Source organism: Amphibalanus amphitrite, unplaced genomic scaffold (assembly GCF_019059575.1).
Source record: "Amphibalanus amphitrite isolate SeventyFive unplaced genomic scaffold, NRLGWU_Aamphi_draft 001367F_arrow, whole genome shotgun sequence".
NCBI lineage: Eukaryota > Metazoa > Arthropoda > Thecostraca > Balanomorpha > Balanidae > Amphibalanus > Amphibalanus amphitrite.
Genome location: NW_024882860.1, coordinates 129,678 through 150,635, shown reverse-complemented (window position 1 = coordinate 150,635; position 20,958 = coordinate 129,678). Strand labels below are relative to the sequence as shown.

Genomic DNA, 20,958 nt, shown 5'->3' with positions numbered 1-20,958 from the left:
GGAGGGAGCCCATGCAGCAGAGAACGGAGAGACACCTGACACGAGCGAGGCGGGAGAGAAGGGGAAGACGGCACCCAAAGATTAGATGACGAACAGAAAATCAAAGGAAACAACGACTAGGCATGAGAAGTGGCAAATAGGTGCCGAGATGAGAAACCCGAATACAAGACTGGTTACGCTATCGTATAGTCTCCGAGGCTTCATGGAGAAGATGCTTTATAAATTGGCACCAGAAAAGAGAACCAGTAGGTAGAAGAGAACCTACCGAACGCTCTAGGCACGGCCTGTATTTCTGCGATTGTCCATTTCCACGCTTTGAATAGGGTGAAGTCGTATAAGAGTACGCACTTAGTGGATTTCTTGCTCTCATTTGTTTAATATTTGAAAGAAAGAAATCGCAAATAGGGAATATTAAAGGTCATTGAATTAGCCATCAACCCATGGGGCAACGATCCTTCAGCGTAAATGGAAGTGGTCTAAAACTGACATTTTCTGAACCGCTGCAGTTGCGTACTCTTACCATATGGGGTGTGTAAGAGTACGCACGCCAGGCGTGTGGAGTACGCAAGCTATACCTATGAACACACACCTATGCAACTTGTACTGTCCAAATGCTTAACTTCAAACTCAGAAGGCATTTAAGTTAATTCTAGTATCCAAAAAGAAAAACATAAAATAAATCTTTCAAGTCTATAAATCAGGAAATAATCATGTCGTGTGTTTCTTAAAAAAATGCACAATCAAAAGGGAGAATAACTCGTATTTGGAAGAATTTCGGGTACGCATCTGCATCACAGTGCTCCATTGATGATATACCTACAAAACAAACGTCATTGAGCGATATATTAATAATTTTATATTTCTGTATATTCGATTTAATGTATAATTCTGCGTACTCTTACCCTCCTGAACAGTGCGTCCTCTTACCGTACATGCAATTCGCGCACAAAACAACCCCGAAACGTTGTGCAAAACTTCGCAAACAGAATATTGCACTGCACAGTATTTCCCCAGATAACCTCACAAGTTTCCCACAATAATCACGGAAATGTACCTTAGTGTCATGCGGGGCAGCTGATGTAGATAGCGCAGGTGTAGTTACCTACCACCTAGCTTGGTTGTTTTCTCTTTTGGCGCAAACACGGTCTCGACTTCCCCTCCTCGCTCGCCCAGGTGTCTGTGTCTGCCGATTCCTTCTTGCGTAGCTGAAAGACGCCCCGAGCGGAGGGGAAGGAGACTTGGGAAGGAATGGGGTGACGGTGGGGCGGTGGGTGGGTCTGTTAGGATCCTAGTTTTACTCTCGCTGATGCACGTTGGTGTGGAACTCGTTCGGCATAGGAAGACTATGGTGATGTTTGCCAGCGTCGCCTTTCTTTCACGGATTTTGTTTTCTTGTTGGATTTTGCTGCTCACATATCGATTCACACATACATCACTCGCACTCAAGACTGAACAGTGAACATTCAACTCGACTAATGTGCCCCGCGCCCTTGCCGACGGCTCGCCGGCGGGCACCCGACTCCGTCTCCCGGCCGGCCCGGACGCGGGCCGCGCCCCCGCGGCGCCGCGGCGCGGCCGTCCCGGTTACCTGACCCGGCCGGCCAAAGGTCGGACCGGCTCCGGCCGCCGCTGCCAGCCCGCGGCGGGCCCGGGGAGGGGTACTACACTACATTCTTCCATTGTCGTGGTAACATGGTGAGGGCAAACATTGGCATGATTTCTTTCCCATTAATATTAAAGTATTGCCTGATTATCTCGTCTAGTGCTGCCATCTGTCGAATGTTGTTCTCCCTAGTTGTTCTTCCTAGGGGTCGCCGCAGTCTGCCCCGCCGCAGTCTGCCCCGACACTAATGTTCCGTGATTATCGCCGGCTCTAATACGGTCCCATTATCTCAACTGCCAAGTATCAAAATTATTGTACCATACCATAATGATATCATAACGCTCGAAAATAATATTCATCGCCTTAAACTCAACAGCGTCGCCGCTCAACGCCCACGTTCCGTTGGTGACAAGCACGCACTGGCGGCTTCATGTCACTTCATGAACTCGACAAACCCGCGTTGCTAAGCAACCGGAACAACTGATGCGTACTCTTATCGCCCGCGTACTCTTACCCGCCCTTACCCTATCTATGATGATGGATTATAATTTCCACAAATAAAAGCAAGATAATTACGAGGCTGATCATATATTCCATGCGACTGGAGCAGCACAAATAGAACGCCCCCTGAGAGCCGACATCAACACATCTCACAATACCGGCAAAACAAATACAAAACTGGACCGAACTCCATGGTACTAAAATTATACCACATCACACGCGTCTCATCGTCACCACTCGACTTCTAGCACCAACTGCACGCCAGTGCCACCTACAAAAGCGAGGTAATGTCATCTCTCATCTTCAGTCTACACCATCCCACAATCCAATCCAATGAACTCTCCCACTCACACTCATACACTCACGTCTTCACAGCGTTTAGGCGACCAGTCAGCTCTGGGGCGGCGGTACTTCCAGCCCGGCAGAGGCCAGCTTCAGTCGATCGTCATCGGTCACAGGCAGAGTGGAGAGAAGCGTGTCGGCCATGGCCTGCGCCTCGCCGAAACCCATCTCGCACGCGTAGCGGGCGCATAGCTGGAAGGGAGGGCGGACAGTCAGAGAAAGAGTTGGGTAGACGATAGTGTTCGATACTGTTGGATAGATAATTATCTATTAATTATGCCATCATCGATCATCGATAGATGATAATTAATGCCATCATCTATCGCCTATAATCTACTATAATAGATTATATAGACGATAGATGATGGCACGGAAAGAGAGACAACCTAACAGGCCGAGAACCGTAGGTAACTAGTAGGTACCCAGACTGTTAAGTTCATCAGCGTCGGGGTCAGAAGCTGCAGAGCATCGCAGGAGATTACGAGATACAGGGCCGGTCCGCCAACCGACGGCTAGATTTGGATCGGCGGACGGTAATATGGCGCGTGTGGGGGGGGGGGGGGACTCTTTAAGACAACGGAACTCTAACGTACGATATCTTTACTACAAGATAAGGAAGGAAGGGAATCGATGTCCCACAATAATCCCCGGAACAAGACAAGACTTCGCGTTCTCCATCCAACACCCGCCCTAATCGGCCAACAGATATTCTTCCGGCAGCCGAACCCTTTCCCTCCTTTCGCAAGTCTATCCTAAATCCTAAACCTACAACCTGATCATTTCACCCCTCTATCCCATCACATCCCTCTTTCTCCATCCGACCCGCCCCACTCACCACGCAGACGGGCGTCTTCTGATGGACCAGCGCCATGTCAAAGAGGCCCTGGACTGCCCGAACGTCCGGAACTCCAACAATCTCAGTCTGCTCGGCGTCCAGCTTCCTCAGGATTCGCGCCGCCTGGCTGACCTCTCCGGCACGGGTCAGCACCAGGATCAGGTCGCCGAGCATCGGCGCAGTCCAGCTGTGGAGAGGTTAGGTCAGGTCAGGTCACTGAGCATCAGGGCAGTTCAAACTCCAAACAACTAAATGAAACTCAATATCAAATAATTTGACCAACTGCAATGGTGCATAATATATTGTAAAAATGGCCTAACGGAATCACTGAAATCGCACAAGCAGCACTTCCTAAACAATATCATATACGATTCCTTTTGCTCTTAAAGCACACCACCCTGACAGCCACCCCTCGTTACGGTCCCAGACCCCCCCCCCCCCCATCCTCGGTGGCCTATCAATTCATCATCCTCCTTATTCCGGCCTCCCATCTCCCCACTCACTGCAGGCGGTCCGACTTGTCATGTCGGTCGCTGCGCTGTCGCTCGACCCTCTCAAAGAGGTCCCACCCTACGGCCGCCAGCTGGCGCCGCTGCTCGTCCGTCTGGCCCGGGTTGAGCGCCAGGGTCTGTAGCAGGGTCGTCAGCAGACTGGTGCGGTTCGTATGACCGAAGGTCACCATGTCCGTCCAGAGTTGAGGGATGTACTGGACGGCACCGTTGAGATTGACCGCCTTCACCAGTCCCTGGGGGAGGTCAGGTCAGGTCAGACTGATAGGGACAGACACGGGCATCACAAACAGACTGACGCCTTCACCAGACCCTGCGCATCCTGTGAGAGATTATTTGGCCTGGTCAGACAGGATCAACACGGACCGACAGACTTCACCAAACCCTGATGGTGCAGGTCAGACAAAGACTAAGTCAAACCGGGTTACAATACGTCTTATCACCTTCTTGACCGGATCTTCCAAAGAGTTCCCAACTTATCTTACCTCCATAATGCCCGGCTCAGGCGTGTACACGTTGGGCACCAATTTGTTGTAAAAGTTCTCAATGAACGCCTCGATGGGCTCTGTGACGGAGAGCAGTCCCAGCAGGTTACGGTAGTAGATGGCCTCCTTGTAGGAGTCGCCGATCAGGTCGTAGTTGTCGCCCGTGTGGAGGAGTTCGTCCACACGTAGCGCCAGGTCTCGGTCCTGGGGAGGGTGGGGGGTCAATGTCTCGGTGCCGGGCTGGGATGCGGAACGCTGGTCGGAGAGCGGCGGTTCTTTAGATGTGTTAGAGAGCTGGTGAAAAAAACTGACTGCGTTTATTTACACCAAAACAGGTAAATTTAACAGCACAATAAAATGATGCGACGAGACATCATGCACAGGTGAACCAGATCAGAAGGGCGGGGCAGCGGGTCTAGGTCGGGGCGGACGCATATCAGGGGCGCCGCCTGGCCGTTGACGCCGTTGTGGCCGTTCTCCTGCTTGGACCGCTTCGCCTCGTCGTCGGCTGACGCATCCGAGGGACGCCGGGCCCGCTGTCGCCGCCGCAGCCGGCACCCGGCGGCGGCCGTCCGTCGTGGACCATCGGCAGTGCGCCAGCCGTCCGGCTCTGCCGCTCCCGTCGGAAAACGGCGTTGTCTCGTTCCACGGCAGCTCGCAGCGGGCCAGGCAGGGCGGCCAGCGCCGACAAGCCGCCCGCCGCCCCCGCCACCGCTGCATCGGTCAGCCGGTACAGCAGCGTGTAGGCTGCCTCGGTGGAGCGGCGCGGCCGGCCCAGCGCGGTGGCCGCCGGCACCGGCACCGCTGACGTATCGTCCAGCCGCCACCAGCCGGTATCGTCCAACCCATCAATACCACCGCCACCGGAGGCGCGACAGAATGAGAAATAGTGGCCAGCGTCCAGCGAATGGCCCGCGTGGACTATCACTGCATACAGCCGGTACTGGGCGGGCGGGCCGGTGGCTAGCGGCACTGTCAGCCACTCGGTGAGCTCCACAGGGGTGAGAACCTTGCGGCGTGCACCGGTGCGCCGGTCAACCGCGAACCTCATCAAGGAGACGACCAGGTTGGCTGGCGGAGAGAGCAGTCGCAGCTGGCGCTCGGCGTCCCGCAGGCCGGTGCACTTGGTACAGTAATACTGGTTATCACCGCACAGTCGTTCCGGCGTCAGGTAGTCGAGCAGCAGCTGCGATACGGTTAGCTCGATCTCTGTCTTTTGGATGCTGAGTCGACAGAAATGTAAATGCCAGGGAACTTCAAGACTAGATACTCTAACGTTATTTCACCGGCACACATAGGAGTCTGATAAGTGAACGAATGCAGCTTTCATGAAAAAAGTTATCAAAAAGAATAAATAAAGTACAAATCTTGGTACAAACGATAAAACACAAACGTCAATGAATCAAGATTACAACTGACAGCTGCACCCAAAACTGATACTGAAGAACCATCCAAACTCAGCACGTTATCCAGGCTTCTCAGCGCTTCGCTCTTTCACCCACCTGCAATTTATTTTTGCAAATGTTCATGGCAGTGGTGAAGAAGAAGGTATCCATTGGGTGCTCGATGGTGAATGACTTTCCCTGTAGCTCGTTCAGGACACTCTTCAGTAGCGAGCCGGACACCGCTGAGTTGTTACCTGGGGGGAGGGGAAGGGGGGGGGGGGGGAAGAGCGGTTTGCGACTGTGCCTGCGGTGTTGATAACTGCCAATAGCTAGTGCGTGAGATAGGGACACTTGTTACAGTCGTAGATACGTGGTAAATAACAGCGGTAATTAGAAAGATTCTTAGTACATTTGGGTCTGTCTCGTCACTCGCCAGCATCTTTTACGAGCAAAGCTTGCACTAAGTTGATTTAGGAGGTCTCCCATACTTTGATCAGCCTTTAAATATGTCATAAAATCGTCAGTATCGATGAAATTCGCTTGATCCCAGTCATCGTTCGGAACAAAACAAAGAACAAAAACAAAAAGCAGAGCCTACGCACCGAAACGCATCCAGCACTCCAACAGACACGTAACTACTCAGCGCAGACAGCGAATTTCGTTAGGCTTCCCTCACAGTCTACACAACTTGACACAAGGCCCCGCTAAAAGTCCACCACTAGATGCACCGGTCAGGGAATGCCCTGACCCGACCCATCCCCACTCACGGTCACGATAGAAGACAGACAGAAGACAGTAGTAGCTGGCCAGGGAGGGTCGCACGCCCAGCGCGCGCAGCTCACGCCACGCGGCCAGCGCCGTCTCACGGGCGTTCCGCCACGAGCCGAGCATCTGAACTGCGTGCATCACGGCCGTCAGGGTGGAGGTGTTGGGCCGGACACCCTCAGCGGCCATCTGACGCAGCAGATCCTGAGGGTGGAAGGGCCATACTAGGTGGTTAGGGAATTATCATAAGGCAGCAGATCCCGAAGGGGTGGAGGCCGGAGGGGGCAAGTGTGATCTCAAAGTGCAGCAAGCTCTGGGGGAGGGGTGGGGTGAGAAGATAAACACAGCAGGTCCTGAGGTGGCGAGGGAGGGAGTTAAGGCGACATCATAAGCGCAGCAGGACTCCTGAGGGAGGGTAGAGGGGATAAGTGTGAAATCATAAACGCAACAGGTCCTGAGAAGAGGAATGAATGGTGACGAGTTAGAGCTCATCTCTCAAGAGGATGGATATAGTGGTCGAGCTAGTGTGATTGTGAGAAGGTACTGCTAGAAAACTTGCTATCCTTTGATTAGCCTAGTTTGATGTCTTCATTAAGAATTAAAAGATGCGTTGCCTCTAAAAAAAAACTGCAGTTGTCGTGTAACCATATCAGTAGGCCGGACCACCGGCCGTCGTACACTCACCTCGACGAACTCCCACTGCTTCTGCGAGCTCTCCATCACGAAGCTGGCGATGCTGATCATGTGGTTGTACGTCTCCAGCTCGGGCTTCAAGCCCTGGTTCAGCATCTCGTCCCACGTCTTCTTTGCGCGATCAGCCTTGTGGAAGTAGACCAGGACATCAGCGCTTCTAACCGTGCTGACTAGACAGCAACGATGGGACGCATTCTTCAGGCAGGCGAGACAATGAACGAAGGACAACTTTATGCTTACTCGTGCCTGAATATTTATGGTCATATTTCATCTAGAATTCCCATTTGGCAGTCACAGATCTTTATTATCTTAAAATAACACAAAATTCACCACTTATCAATTCATCTATCGTATCCCGATAGGTCACTTCTTCCCTAGCTGCCGATTAGCTATTGAGAACCGACAAAAGATGACACAACAGTTCCACCCACTGACCTGGTGGTACTTGGCCATCCCCCTGATGAGTGTGTTGTAGGCGCGGGCGTCCAGCGGCTCCAGACTCCGAAACACCTCCTCGGCTACTCCGTTATCTCTGCGAGGGACACACAGAATGGAGTGTGAAAGCGCAAACGACGATGTTTTGTGATGGGACCCGACTATTCTGGACCGACGCAAAACCCCAGTGGCAGCCGGGCAGCAGTCAGGTGCTGTTGTAAACGCAGTGACTAAGAATCCATAGCTTATAAATACGCAGCCTCGTGCTTTCGATCATGGCTTGGATAAAGCACCTAGTTAGTCTGTGTTGTTTACACTAGCTCTATGTTCTTCGTCGCTGAATCTTCTTCAATTTCATAAAACATCATATGAAGCATCCTACACAGACATCCTAAGCATCCTAAACGTCCTACACTACACGCTACAAGCCCGTACCACGCCACCTCATACCAATACATCTTCCGAGCCCGCTCCTACTCACTTCCAGGTGTTTCGGACTTTTGTGGCGACGGCCGTGCTGGCGAACCATCGCTCCTCGATCCGGTCTTCTGCCAGAGTGTCGTCACAGTTGTGGTAGCAGAGCAGTTCGAGCAGCGCCTGACGCGTCTCCCGGCTCAGCTCTGACGGAGGGAAACGGCGAGGCGGGTCAGCACCGGGTGGTGGACGGGCCAGGGCGCTTGAAAACCTACCTTGGCTGAAGCGGCCGACTTGCCCCCTCCCAAAAATATCACACAAATGAAGGACCAGTCCGGGAACTGAATGAGCCGGTCCGTTAGGTGGTGGACCGGTTCAGGCTGTGGATGACCTGCCCGGGTGATGGAGGGGCCGCAGAGTGTGCGGTGTTGGCATGTGTTTCTAGCAAACAGAGGCGGCCGGTTATACAGCAAGATTATGGTGGTCATTGAGGGCACTGGCTCACCTGAAAAAAATGATAGTGCCTTACAAACCTGGATTGTCTTACGAGCCACGATCTATAAAACAAAGAACATTGTGAGCATCTTAACAAAAGCATCGTTAGGCAGCCGGGTACCTAGCTCTTATAAGTCCCAATAACCCCAACTGCACTAGCATCACTCTAAACAAGTACTTACCGGTGTTCTCGGCGGCCAGTTTGAGCCAGTACTTACCGGCGTTCTCGGCGGCCAATTTTCGGTAGACGGTGACGGCGTCCGAGACGCGCACCTCGTCAATGAGTCGCAGCAGAGTCTCCTCAGAGACGGCCGAGTCCGAGTCGAACACCTCCACCGGGGCATAAGCCTGCCAGAGGTCACGGGTCAGTTGGCAGGGGCGCACTCAGGGACGCACACTTCGGGAGGACACTTTGTATGCCTGTCGCAGATCACGGGTCAGTCGGCAGGGGCGCGCTCAGGGATACAAACCGGGGGGACACCTACACTGAGGCGTACGCCTGCCGCAAGTCACAGGTCAGTAGGTAGAGGCGCAATCAGGGACACGCTCTGTGGGTGAGCACTTTGTACGTCTACAGCAGGTGGATTCGTAAGCCGAGAAATAACCGTACACCTACGCACTTCAAGGTAAATTGCACACCCACCCTGGGAAAGGAATTCAAAACAACTAACAAGCCCTGAATAGGTATAAGTGAATGAAAATTGTTATACCGGTTCGAAAATCCAACGCAACGCAACACCACCGCCTGTATAAGGACACCATTTTACTGAAAAGATTAACAGGAGCTTCACTATGCGGAGTACCCACAAACTCCGAGCGGGCTCCCGGTACACACCTGCGAGAAGGGCTGTGCAGTCTGGTGGCTGAACAGCTCGGGCTTGTGGTCGCGGATCCAGCGAGCCGCATTACGGCCAGCCTCCTGAGACAGCGCGAACTGCCGCTTATCCGGGTTGGAGCGCGGCATCAGGTACGGGTCGTCGTGGAATTTGAAGTGAGATGCCGTCAGGTCTCGGCCCACCGTTGAGCTTAGGGCCTGGAACGAAGGAATAAGCACAGTCAGAACAGCGCAGCATAGGGTTCGAAACAAGTCGGATGGTAAGAACAATGTGACCTAAAGTGAACTAGCAATGGTTTAATGAGACAAAACTAGATCAATTGTCAATGCTAATAGCAGAGAAGGTGCACGTTTGATTCGACTAAGAAACGTGAGAGACTTGCCTTTAGAATATCGGTGGGTGACCTTTCGATGTAATCAGGGATGACAATATCGTCAGCTGCCTGAGCCTGCTGTGTTGTAGACTCGGCAGCAGCTCTTCTTTTATTTTGTGCAGTGTGCAGTTTTAGCCTGGAGCTGTGGAGAAACAGCATATTATTATGTTAAAATGAAAGATATGCATAAGCATGCATTCATCGTGAATTAGGTATCCGTACAAAATGGATCACAGGCGATCGTCATCTTGAATGTTGAACGTAATTGGTGAGTCCATACTCCAGTAAAAGACTAAGCCGCAACTATAATAGTGGCATAGTGGCACCATCCGTTTATAAACAATCAGCTTTAAAATGAGTTGACAAAATTAACAAAACAACTAAATGAACGACAGGTTTGTAATTTTACTCCACACAACATATCTTTATCGAAGAAGAGCAAAGATAAATTGTTCATACCAAGTCCGCAGGTTCCTGGCGCGAAGAATTCCGAAATTGAGCATTCCTTTGCAAGGAAAAGACGCCATCTTGAAAAAAAAAATCTGAAAGAAATATGAAGTAAATGACCAATGTTTTTGTGACAAATCAATGGCGCTCAAAGCAAGATAAACGATTTTGCATATGCACAGCAACCATACAAAGAACCTACATGCGACAAAAATTTCCCGAACTCTGCAGACTCAACGATAGCGCTTGCAGGATGTAAATCGTAGCTGTAAACAGATTTCTCCTCCGGAAGGATGTGTGTCACTGATCTGGTCATGACACCCTCGCCGGCAAACTGACAGCTATCTGTGATACGGGGAACACCCAACGTAACCTGCAGGGGCGGGGTACCAAAGCTTGTCTTTCCCGTTCGTCAAAAACAGACACTTCCGTTATGAGTTGTCCTCAACAGGCTACCTTCAAACAGGAGGGCGGAAGCGGCCGTCAAAGCAGCAGAGAACCTCCTAGGGCAGCTTCAACAGCAGCTGGAGTGGTGGCGGGCCTGGGGACTCATGAAAGACACACCGAGTTTGGCCGGATCGTCACAGCCGGACCCTGCTGGTTTAGAGCAGACCAGTTACAGGAAACCTTCCAGCTAACTGCACACTGTTCGCCACTGAAGAGGACAAACCGAGCTTTACCAACATGGTTGCGACGACCGACGGCTTTACAAGAGAAGATCAAACAGGCCTACAACTGGCGAGCATGAGCTGGTATGCCCACCGAAGTCAGCTGATGCTCTCCATGTGATTGTTCCCCCTGCCAAGTGGACCCGGGTGAACCTAAAACCAGTCCCTGGGATCTATGGAGTCGTCGTCAGGCTAGACCGTTTCGTGGCTCGGCTGGGGGAGCATCGTACTACCGGTCGTGAGAGCACGGCTTCGGGTCGTTCCAGTACCTGGTTAACTATGGAAAACTCTGATAGGTATTACTGAGGCTAGTTGATATCAAATCAAGCCAAGGAGTGGGGAAGATCACGTTCTTCAGGGAGCATGGTAGAAAACTTAAAAATTTGGCTACAAAATGCACACCATAACCGGATTTTATCGATCAGACGATACAGGTCAAGCTTTGCTAAGCACAGGCTCCAGTTTCATTACCTAATCTGTTCATTGAAAATGTTCGAATAAGAGTAAAAAGATTACCGAGAAGAACCCATACCACCATAATTTAGCTTGTTTAAAGCGGGATTGTGAGAAACTGTCGGTATCTGCGGTACGAATATCATATCATGATATGCCTCGCTCGAAACCAAGCAAAAGTAGCGATGCCGAGCAGAAGCTCGTCTTATCTATCATATAACTTTCTATGGGATATGTATTATGTACTGACATGCCTACCTAATGAGGGCATGAGGTCTATGCTTCCATCCATGTTGCAGACTACATGTTACATGATCGACCACAGCCCCTGATGACACTGGACAGGGCTTAGAGTCTTGAAACTGGCTGGAGAGTTTTTCACATTGGACATTGTCGGTACTGTGTCTCGAGGCACCATCAGTGGTGTCACCATCTAATGCCGCCTGAAAAAGGTTTATTACAAGACCATAGGTAGTATTTCAAATGAGCCATCCAATGTGAAACACCATTGGCTTTGAACATGTTGATAACAAATGTGGTTAAGCTACAAATACATTCAGCAATTGCGCATAATGGATTATTACATGCTCTACTTCCACATGATTCATACTGCAAAACATGGCAAGTTTCAACAAGAACTCTGGCGTGCACGAGGTCGAGGCCTCGGCTAGCCTTATTCAGTCGCACATTACAAATCACGGGAGTGCAGGGCACATCCCAGGTGTGCAGGTGTGAAGTGACAAATCAGGGAGTACTAGCCTGGAGAGCTTTCACCCGAGACTTGCTAATTACGGAGCGAGCGAAGCGAGCGTAGTCTTTCCTTAGATTAACGGAAATTTCTGAGTATGAGCGGCCGGCCGGCCGGCCGGCCGTGGTCACGCTTTTGCGAGGCTTATATCTCAGCAACCACTTGACCGATTTACACGCGGTAATTTTTGTAGGGTAGCTTCATTCCTTCTACCAAGTATTGGACTATTGCCGATGCATGTGGGTGACCCCTTATGCACGTGCCACGTGCAAAACGAAGAGGTGTCACTTTTGTAATTGTTGCAATATCTCGGTAACTACTTGGCCGATTGCGCTGAAAGTTGGCATGTAGGTAGGCACCCACTAGGCAATGCATATCCACGTGCCAGAGTTGGGGTGCTGCTGCACGTGCGCACGTGCAGGGGTCGATTCCAAATATCGAGAACGGCTGGACCGATGGCGCTCAAATTTGGCACATGGTTAGGGACCGGTTAGTAGGGTGCCGTGCAAAAGTCAGTTGGGACCCATTTTGCACGTGCGCACGTGCAGGGTGCCGATTCCAGATCTCGAGAACGGCTTGGCCGATTGTGCTCAAATTTGACACATCGCTAGAGACCGGTTAGTAGGGTGCCGTGCACAAGTCAGCTGGAGGTACCCCCTCGAAATTTCGCACGTGCAAGGCTCACCCTCTCGCTCGCTCCGTTAGTCGCCCATAAGGCGTTATACTGGTGATTATGAAACAAACGCGAAAGTGCGTGGATGGACATTGTTAAGGCTCAACTACTGCACCTTTGTGACAGCTCTCAACGCTATTCATTGGTATCAAACGTGCGACAGCTCACTATGTGGACACTGGACATTGCCACTAATTTTGGCATTTTCACTGCAGCTTACATATCAATATAAATATCAGTAGGTGGAACTATGGTCATGAGTACCCAAATATAGGAACGTTCCCATTTTTGGGAACAGAGTTCCCAAATATGGGAACGGGCGTTCCCATTTATGGGAACGGAAGGTAATTTTTCGGCCGTTCGCCCACTAAAACTCATTAGTGCATCACGTTTCAAAAAAGTGCACGCTAATTTAAGTATCTACTAAGTCTCTATAAAATTATCTTTAATCTGACCGTTGCACAAGGAAATTGACCGTCGAATGATATTTTTAATGATTTTTTGAAGTGACGGAATGGTGAAAACATGGGTTATACTACATTTAACTTGCAATTTTAAGGAAAATGAAGCGTTTTTTACATTTTGAGGTCAAGTATAATAATTTTCGCCTGGTTATGAAGTTTCATACTAGCGACACCAGATGCTGACAAATGCAAGCGAAGACGCGGACGGTCCCGAGGTAATATTGTTGACTTTTGTGTCGGGGCGGACGACCGCGTGGAACGTGAGTGAATTTACCGAGCTACTGTTGTAAACTCAGTTTCAGTGGTTTAAAATTATTCAGCTGTATTTTATCATCCCAGAAAGACATATTTTATTTGGATGCTAGCTGTTTAGAGTTGTTTTATAAGGAGCGTTATGAGCGTGGTTTTTGTCTTCCGTGTTTCTAAGCGGGATCGTTTTGGGGGAATTTCTCTTATGTAGGTCGCTCTGTGTGGCTTATTTATAATTTTTATGCTGATTTCGATCATTCCTCGTGCCCATCCTACCAGGCCTTTTGCCACTTACACTCCGCAGTCTTGGACTTCTTAGCGTAGAAGACAGACTGCGTCGAGGCGACCTCATTGAAACATACAAGCTCCTGACAGGGAAGGTTAAGGTGGACAGTGATCAGTTCTTTGAAGTCGACCATGAAGACCGCACGAGAGGGCATCATCTGAAGCTGAAAAAAGGCAGATCAAGTCATCTATACAGGCTGAAGTTCTTTTCAAACAGAGTAGTTAATGACTGGAACGGATTGCCTAGAGATGTGGTGGAGGCTACTTCTACAAACATGTTCAAACGAAGACTAGACCAACACAGGGCTGCCAAACCTGCATCCTCACGCCACAACTGACCTTATGGCTCATTTCCTAGTCCGGCTCGATGTGAGCATTGAATAGACCTAGTCTACTACAGCTCACTAATGCTCAACAACTTCAACTCATCAAGAAAGGAAAAAACTAGATTTTCATTGGGACTAGGTGTTTTGAGGGTGGAACATATTCAGCGTTCCCATTTTTGGATACTTCCTTGTGCTCGTCAACTATCGGTGATAAACAGACAGGTGCTTGACATGTCTCCACCCTCGGCGCGAACGGTGGATATAGGTATGGAAGACCTTGTTGAACATCGCTGAGCGTTGTGAATTACGTAATCCTGCAGAGGGGGGCGTGCCCGCTGCGAGATCGACGGGAATAAAAGCGCAGAAGACCGGGCGAAACATGCGACGGTCTTGCCGGAAAGGTCATCTGATGATTGTTGCGTTAACAATAATTTGCGGCGTTGGACGTGATGCTTGTTAATGAAAAGAGCCCCTGAAAGGCGTCGGTGAAATCGTTCCCAATTTTGGGTACGCCGTTCCCATAATAAGGAACGCTTGCAGCGCCAGTGTACGAGAGCGTTCCCAAATTTGGGCTCGCGGCCCGGATGATGGACCTCTCTAGAAATAGGGGAACGATTTGAAACTACGATGGGCCTTACAATATCAAACTCTTTCCCAACAATATTGAGACAATTATCAGGCGGTTCACGATCGTTTTATATTTTTTGGACGTCATTTAACGGTTCTTTTTCTTGTTTTAAATAATGCCTACATGGCGTTCCCATATTTGGGTTTATCGTTCCCAAACATGGGAACGAAAATGCGTTCCCGAAAATGGGTACGCTTGACCATAGTTCCGCCTACTGATATGTGCTGAGAAGTGAGGAACCTCTGTCGCGGACGGCAGACCTCGCTTCAATCGGACCTCCTTCCAGTCGCTTGCCGCTAAAAAATAATTCCTGGCTTCCTTTTGTCTTTTGAAGCTAATGTAAAAATTGTATATATTTTCAAATTTTCATATACAAGTATATTTCCAAACTAACTTGCAAATTTGGCTTGTGTATGTATGTACCTGCAGCAAATGCAAAGAAAAAATAGCGCCGGTCAATGTCTCAAAGGCGCCAAAAGAGAAGATATTAAGGATAAAATTGAAAATAAGTGATGTATTACTAGCTTGTGGTTATTTTTTAAATTCTTAAATTTTTCAAATTATTTTTGACTATATTATTACATTTTTTGTGTGAATCAAATCACATCAAAGATGTTTTTCTAGTTTTTCTTGCCCAACGTTTGTTGATGACGTCATTTATAGAAATATCGAGATTTAACGAGACCAAAACCACCCCCGCGTTCGATGTCTCCCGGACGGCGAAGATTCTGCGCCGTCCGGCCAATCACGTTCCATAACCGCAGCCGAGCCCCCACTGACCTTGGACGGGATTGGCCGGACGACGTAGAATCTTCGTCGTCCGAGAGACATCGAACGCGGGGCACATGTTTTCGATTACATGGGCCTTGGCAAAGCGTCGATCATTTGCTCGCGAGTGTTCGGTTTGTTTTCACGGGTGGCGCCGGATATCTGTTGATCGACTTTATTTAATAAGGAGAGATTTCTCAGATTTATTTAGATCGATTCAGGTTGTTAAGGTGAGTACCGAGTCCAACTCCGATCTGTGTGTTGTTAAGATAAGGGCTATTTACTCATACTGTGGTAGGTAGCTGATAAACGAACGGGTTTTGGCGGTATGTTTTACACTACAGATATATTGAGATTCTAACTTTTCAGTCAATCTGGGAGCTGAAGAGAGGTATTGCATGTTTGGCGCAAGTATTAATGTGCGCCACCACACCCTTGTGACCAATATCGTGTTGGTGTAGCCTGTTGTGCCCGCCAACGCTCGGCAGATGGCATGAATAGCTACACCGACGCCACGCCAGTCATAAGGGTGTGGTGCACTGGTGGCCCTGGCTTTTTCTTTGCCAGCTTCACTATTCATTTGTCACTCATTGTTGCTCACAGATCTGCTTCAGTTTATGATGTTCCAGATCCCATGATGTCCTCTAATTGCGCTGAAGTAATTACGTCATTACCAACTTATGTGCTTGCCCAATAGTGGCAAAGTGATGCAGCCTGGAGCTTGTAAGTAATGTGACCTAGCTACCCTCCACAGTTTGCACCAGTCAGCAATGGAGCCTGAGGAAGCATCTGCTGTGAGCGGTGATCCGCGCAGCGTCAGCGGACAGCTGAAGCAGATGATGGAGCTGGTGGAGCATCAGGTGGATGCCCTGGTGGAGGACACGCGCCGCATCCAGGCAGAACGAGACAACCTGATTGGCACCCTGCTGATCCTGCAGAATGATGAGAACGTCCAGGGACTGGAACCCAGTGAGTTGTTTGTTGGATGAATCATAAACCATTATTGAGCATCTTTGGATATTATTTTCAGTTTTCACAGGCACTGACCATATAGCTGGTTTAGGCCCATTAGGATATTGCTGGTTCACAATTTGATGACTTGTCCAGCAATGACATCATCTTACATTTTAACTAGCCTATGTTTTGGGGTTGTACACACTTCACAGTTCACAATTCACATTGAGCTATACCCTTGGCCTGCGAGCCTGGTGCCGGGGTGCCCGTTATCCGGTGCAATCACCTGTGACCGGTAATCACCTGTGACTGGTAATCCCCCATCTTATATAACATTTGACACATTTGACCAGACTAAAAGTCTTAATCCCTCCTGGCGAAGCTTGTCCCTTCTCCCCTGCCCACTCCCAGTCCATCTATTCTTGTTGCCATTTGAACATGAAGCACGTCGAACATTGCCGTAATCTCGAGAATCGGCACCGAATTGGTGACCGCCCGGACCATACGGAGCCGCCGTCTGCAGTCGGACCAAAATTGGACCTCGGAGTGCGCCACAAACGGCAGCGACCGATGGCCCAAGGTCACTTGGCAGCCGCGACCGGGCGTGATTCAGATGTAACGGAGCACGATGTCGGCACGCACTGACCGCCGTGCCTACTATTGGTTGGTTAAGTTGGTTTGATCCAACTAGAAGGTAATGCGCCGCAAATGTTATATACGATCGCTGTCTCGTTCCCGTTGCATGCTGCTAATCGTTGTTGGTGCTACCGGTATCGCGGTTTTGCCAGTGTGGTATTGAAAAAAAAACATCGCGGATTTTCGGTGAATGGTCAAAATCTTCCAACAATGCAAAGCTATCTAATTGAAACTGTCGTCATTAGAAGACCGGACCGGTTGCAATAGCCTCGTTGCTGGTGCGCCCCATAACACTAAATCAATGCAAGTCAAAAGCTTTTTTAGCTTCAGACTATATGACACTGACTACAAAAACAGCTGCCACTATGTTTGTTCAGCATTTGGATAATACTACACCAGGCAGGTTCTCTCCAGCGCTGGAAAACGTTGATTGCGAAACAAGATAGGTATTACCTACCGTTTTCGGCGTGATCATCGATTTGAGGTCTGTTACAAGTGAACGGCTTCGATAATGGCATCGTTGAGTTAACCAATTTGTCTGGGCAGACGGATTTTCAAATGGTCGACTCGGATCAATAGACTATTCTTTCTTACCGGATGTATCACCGGGATTTTCACGTGATTGATTCTTATCAACATATTTATTATTTGCTACCTACCGGCTCTATCAGAGGAGCGTATGTATCGGGCTTCAATTAGTCGGTTTTGTATCTCTGAATGCCTTTTCCGCGAGATTTCGCTACAATTGGTACTACTTGGTTTGTTATCAGTCTAAGCAATGCTCGATCAAACTAAATATATACCACCACTATTATTTTGGTGTCCGTACTCCTCCATCGTGACTAAAGCGCAGCTTAGAAGGTCTGCGTTTTTCTGAGTCACTTTTTTCGGAATGAGCTTAATTCGGTCGTCTGGTTTGTTATGTAATATTAGTCATAACCACAACTACTTGACATATTTGCATACTTCTCATGATATTGGTGATCGTTGATGATCGGGAGATCATAACGATGTGATTTTCAGTGTATCGAAATCATTCACCAATTCGCGACATTACGTTATCTGGGGTAGTGCTTGGCAACAGTAGGACGGCAGCTGACCCCTCCCCCTCCCCTTCCTCCCACAGGGGACAAGGAGACGGTGTCCGCCACCTGTGAAAGCCTCGTGCAGAAGTGTCTGGGTGTCGAGATCAACATCGACCCGGCCCGCGAGCCAGACCAGGAGGTGGCGCTGCACATGGTGAACAACTGGATCGACCAGCTGGTGCTCACCGCTCGCCAGGACCCGGCCCAGGCCAGACTCAAGTGAGTTTGTTAGCTCGTAGTGACTCGCCAGGATCCGGCCCAGGCCAGACTCAAGTGAGTTTGTTAGCTCGTGCAGTGTTGGAATTTTATTTTTGGTCCTGGTGCCGGATAATAAAATATGCCCGGAGAACAGGCCAGCTTTTTGGTTAACCAACTGCAAAACCATATGTTTGGCCTACTTTTGTGGTAACTGATAAAATGTGTCTCTTCCAATGCTATTTCTTTTTTTAGATGTAATAATAAGTTTTTCATCATACAGAATAGAAAAATTAAGCATATTCTAGGTACCAGAGCATTATACATTTGCAAAGGAGACCAAAATCTTTTGGATCCGACTGAGACCAGAAAAAGGTCTTATTTTCAGCCATGAGTGACTCACAGGACCTGGCACAGGTCAGACTCGAGTGAGTTTTGTGAGAGCTTGTACTTTGTAGTGACTCACAGAACCCGACACACGCCTGATAGGTAGTCCGTAATGACTCACTGATCGCCATGGAATGTCGGGACGTTCTTTGTTCCGTGAATTGGGCATGTATTGTGCATGAAACTGGTTTATTTTGAGTGGGATGAAAAGTAAGGGTAAAGTTTAGGGTCTATTTGGACCATCTGGGGCCGCAAGATATCAGCATATTCACTTGTCGCGGCATGCGGAAATGTGGTAACAGTATCAGTGCTGTGTTAGACAGTTAAGTCTCGTCCCTAAGGGTGTCTCGTCGCTCAGTCCCACTTATGACCCGCGAGCGTCTGAAGTCAGTTAGCTGCATGGATAGAGGACGCCACATACCCATCTTCGCAGTGTCATGTGTCCCTGTGTATCTAAGGTAACCCTCTTACTTACATCCCGTTCTCGTCTTTCACAGGTGTGAGACCTACGTACGCACCCTGAACGGGGACGGCCTGGTGGACGAGACGTTCTCCAGCATCGTGACCGGCTGTGCCACAACCGATCGCGAGACGGTCGGCTCGCGGCTGTCCGGCCTGCTCAATTACATCGACTACATGATGGGACGGCCCTCGGAGATGGAGTAGTGTGCGCGACGACCCGGAGAGAGAGACATAGGAGCAGAGGAGAGAGGGACGGAGACAATTGAGGAGTTGGCGAGTCCAGATCGGTCGCGGCAGAGCGCTCGCGCCGCGTCTGCCGATTTCACACCGAGTGAGTGCCCAATGCGAGGCCCCGTTGTCGTGGCCCCCTACCGTCGTTCGGCGGTCCAAGCACGACGCTGAGGCTGGAATCGAACGCCGGTCTCCTCAAAGGAGGGATGACACCCGTATCTGTAGTGTATGCAAAGTACGAGTTCCGAGCAATGCCTGGCAGATGCCCCTTTCGTCAAACATTCATGGCAGATGATTTGTGCTGTAAAACCTCGTTCGGCCAAGGCTCGCAAAAATATGATTTACTTTGTAAATGATGGTTCCTGCCACCTTCAATAATTCATGCTTACGACCACTTGTATCCTATGCCAGACTCTCTGTGCTTGAGCATTGGTAAACTCACTGGTTCATCTATTGCCTGCCTCGCCACTGCTTTCGTAAAATGCGAAAGTGGAGCTGCTCTACCCATTTATGTGAGCCATAACTCGTTCAAAGTGCGCACTGTCTATCCTAGACGCGTTAAATTATGTTTTAACCAAGACTTCGGGGAACTTTTTGGCAGTTTCCTGCTTGCTGTGGCCCTGTCTGTTTTTTGGTCCACTACTTGTAGTGTGCATTGTATAATGTATAACTTGTAACGTAATTGCTGGTCGGAGCGTTCTAAACGTAGTGTTCATCTGATCATTGGCATATGTTTTCTTTTGTCTTTCTGACACTGACCAATATCCAGCATTGTCGCTTTCATGTATTGTCTTGCTTGGGAGGGTAGCGCTTCAGATTGGCGCCCTGATTCTGATCGCTAAATGCGCTTTTCAATTCTGCGCCGTTCAAGGGGATCGTCTTCTTCAGATGCATGAACTGTCAGCTCTTCAGGCCATCTGTGTCACTCATTGTACGGATCTCTTTTCGAAAAAAAGAATGTTAAGCCTGGAGAATCGCTTCGACATTAACCTGTCGTTAAACTACCGTACGATTACGATGTGTGCTGTTGTTAACCATGCCCGTCAGCCCAAAGACGAAGCAGTCCGCCCCGGCACGTATCCTGCCATAGTCAAGAGTCGCCTAGACCCGGGTCCTCGGGTATGTCCTGCTGGCGTATTCTGTCATGTGTCCCGCCTTTGTGAGTTTTCTGGGTGGCAGCGTTTGCTGGCTTGCAAATGGACGTCCCTGGTATTGTGGTACTCTGCGCCGTAGCACAGTATGGAGACTATGTACGTTGTTTGGTTTAATTAAATGCAATAAATGTTACTTGCCGAGGCCCTGCCAGTGTGTTGATGTTTTGACGTCATGGCTGATGGAATGGAGCACACAATACTCATCAACGAAAAAAAGAGGTCTGGTGAAGTCAATTGCAGTTCAGGCTTCTCTTAGTCATTGGCATTGAAGTGAATTTTTATTGAATGGACTTGAGTGTAATTTTGAGACAATGATCTCTGCGACTGCGCTCTTATTTTCGTACTGAGCTCGAAATCTCCTGCAATGCGGAGGGTTTGGAATCATGCACGATTCGGTTTCGGCTGTGACAACACCCATTTGCTAGAATCGAGCGCAAAATCCTTGCTTTGATGCGCACATAAACTCGCAACGTT

At 49.4% G+C, this 20,958-nt stretch overlaps 2 protein-coding genes across 8 annotated transcripts; one reads left to right on the top strand and one right to left on the bottom strand.

The window, feature by feature from the left end:
- Window positions 1–2,175: 2,175 nt before the first annotated feature.
- On the bottom strand, window positions 2,176–15,078 carry LOC122372500 (protein PTCD3 homolog, mitochondrial-like). 6 transcript variants are annotated; one of them, XM_043349720.1, is made up of 15 exons: window positions 15,007–15,048; window positions 13,669–13,822; window positions 10,131–10,213; window positions 9,681–9,813; window positions 9,298–9,495; window positions 8,681–8,810; window positions 8,035–8,173; window positions 7,554–7,650; window positions 7,110–7,244; window positions 6,428–6,629; window positions 5,778–5,914; window positions 4,276–4,479; window positions 3,785–4,026; window positions 3,282–3,468; window positions 2,176–2,638 (listed from the first exon to the last, which is right to left on the bottom strand). In XM_043349720.1, exons 2-15 carry the CDS (start codon window positions 13,723–13,725, stop codon window positions 2,495–2,497), a joined length of 2,088 nt encoding a protein of 695 aa, XP_043205655.1. In that variant the 5' UTR covers window positions 13,726–13,822; window positions 15,007–15,048; the 3' UTR covers window positions 2,176–2,494. The 6 variants fall into 6 exon arrangements, with proteins under 6 accessions (XP_043205655.1, XP_043205658.1, XP_043205657.1 ...); XM_043349723.1 differs by lacking the exon at window positions 13,669–13,822 and having other exon boundaries at window positions 15,036–15,078; XM_043349722.1 differs by lacking the exon at window positions 13,669–13,822 and having other exon boundaries at window positions 15,007–15,042.
- Window positions 15,079–15,376: 298 nt separating this feature from the next.
- LOC122372499 lies at window positions 15,377–20,631 on the top strand. 2 transcript variants are annotated; one of them, XM_043349718.1, is made up of 4 exons: window positions 15,377–15,610; window positions 16,135–16,349; window positions 18,097–18,274; window positions 19,135–20,631. In XM_043349718.1, the coding sequence occupies exons 2-4, from the start codon at window positions 16,151–16,153 to the stop codon at window positions 19,301–19,303; spliced, it is 546 nt and encodes a 181-aa protein (XP_043205653.1). In that variant the 5' UTR covers window positions 15,377–15,610; window positions 16,135–16,150; the 3' UTR covers window positions 19,304–20,631. The 2 variants fall into 2 exon arrangements, with proteins under 2 accessions (XP_043205653.1, XP_043205652.1); XM_043349717.1 differs by having other exon boundaries at window positions 15,500–15,610; window positions 16,122–16,349.
- The last annotated feature ends 327 nt before the right edge of the window (window positions 20,632–20,958 follow it).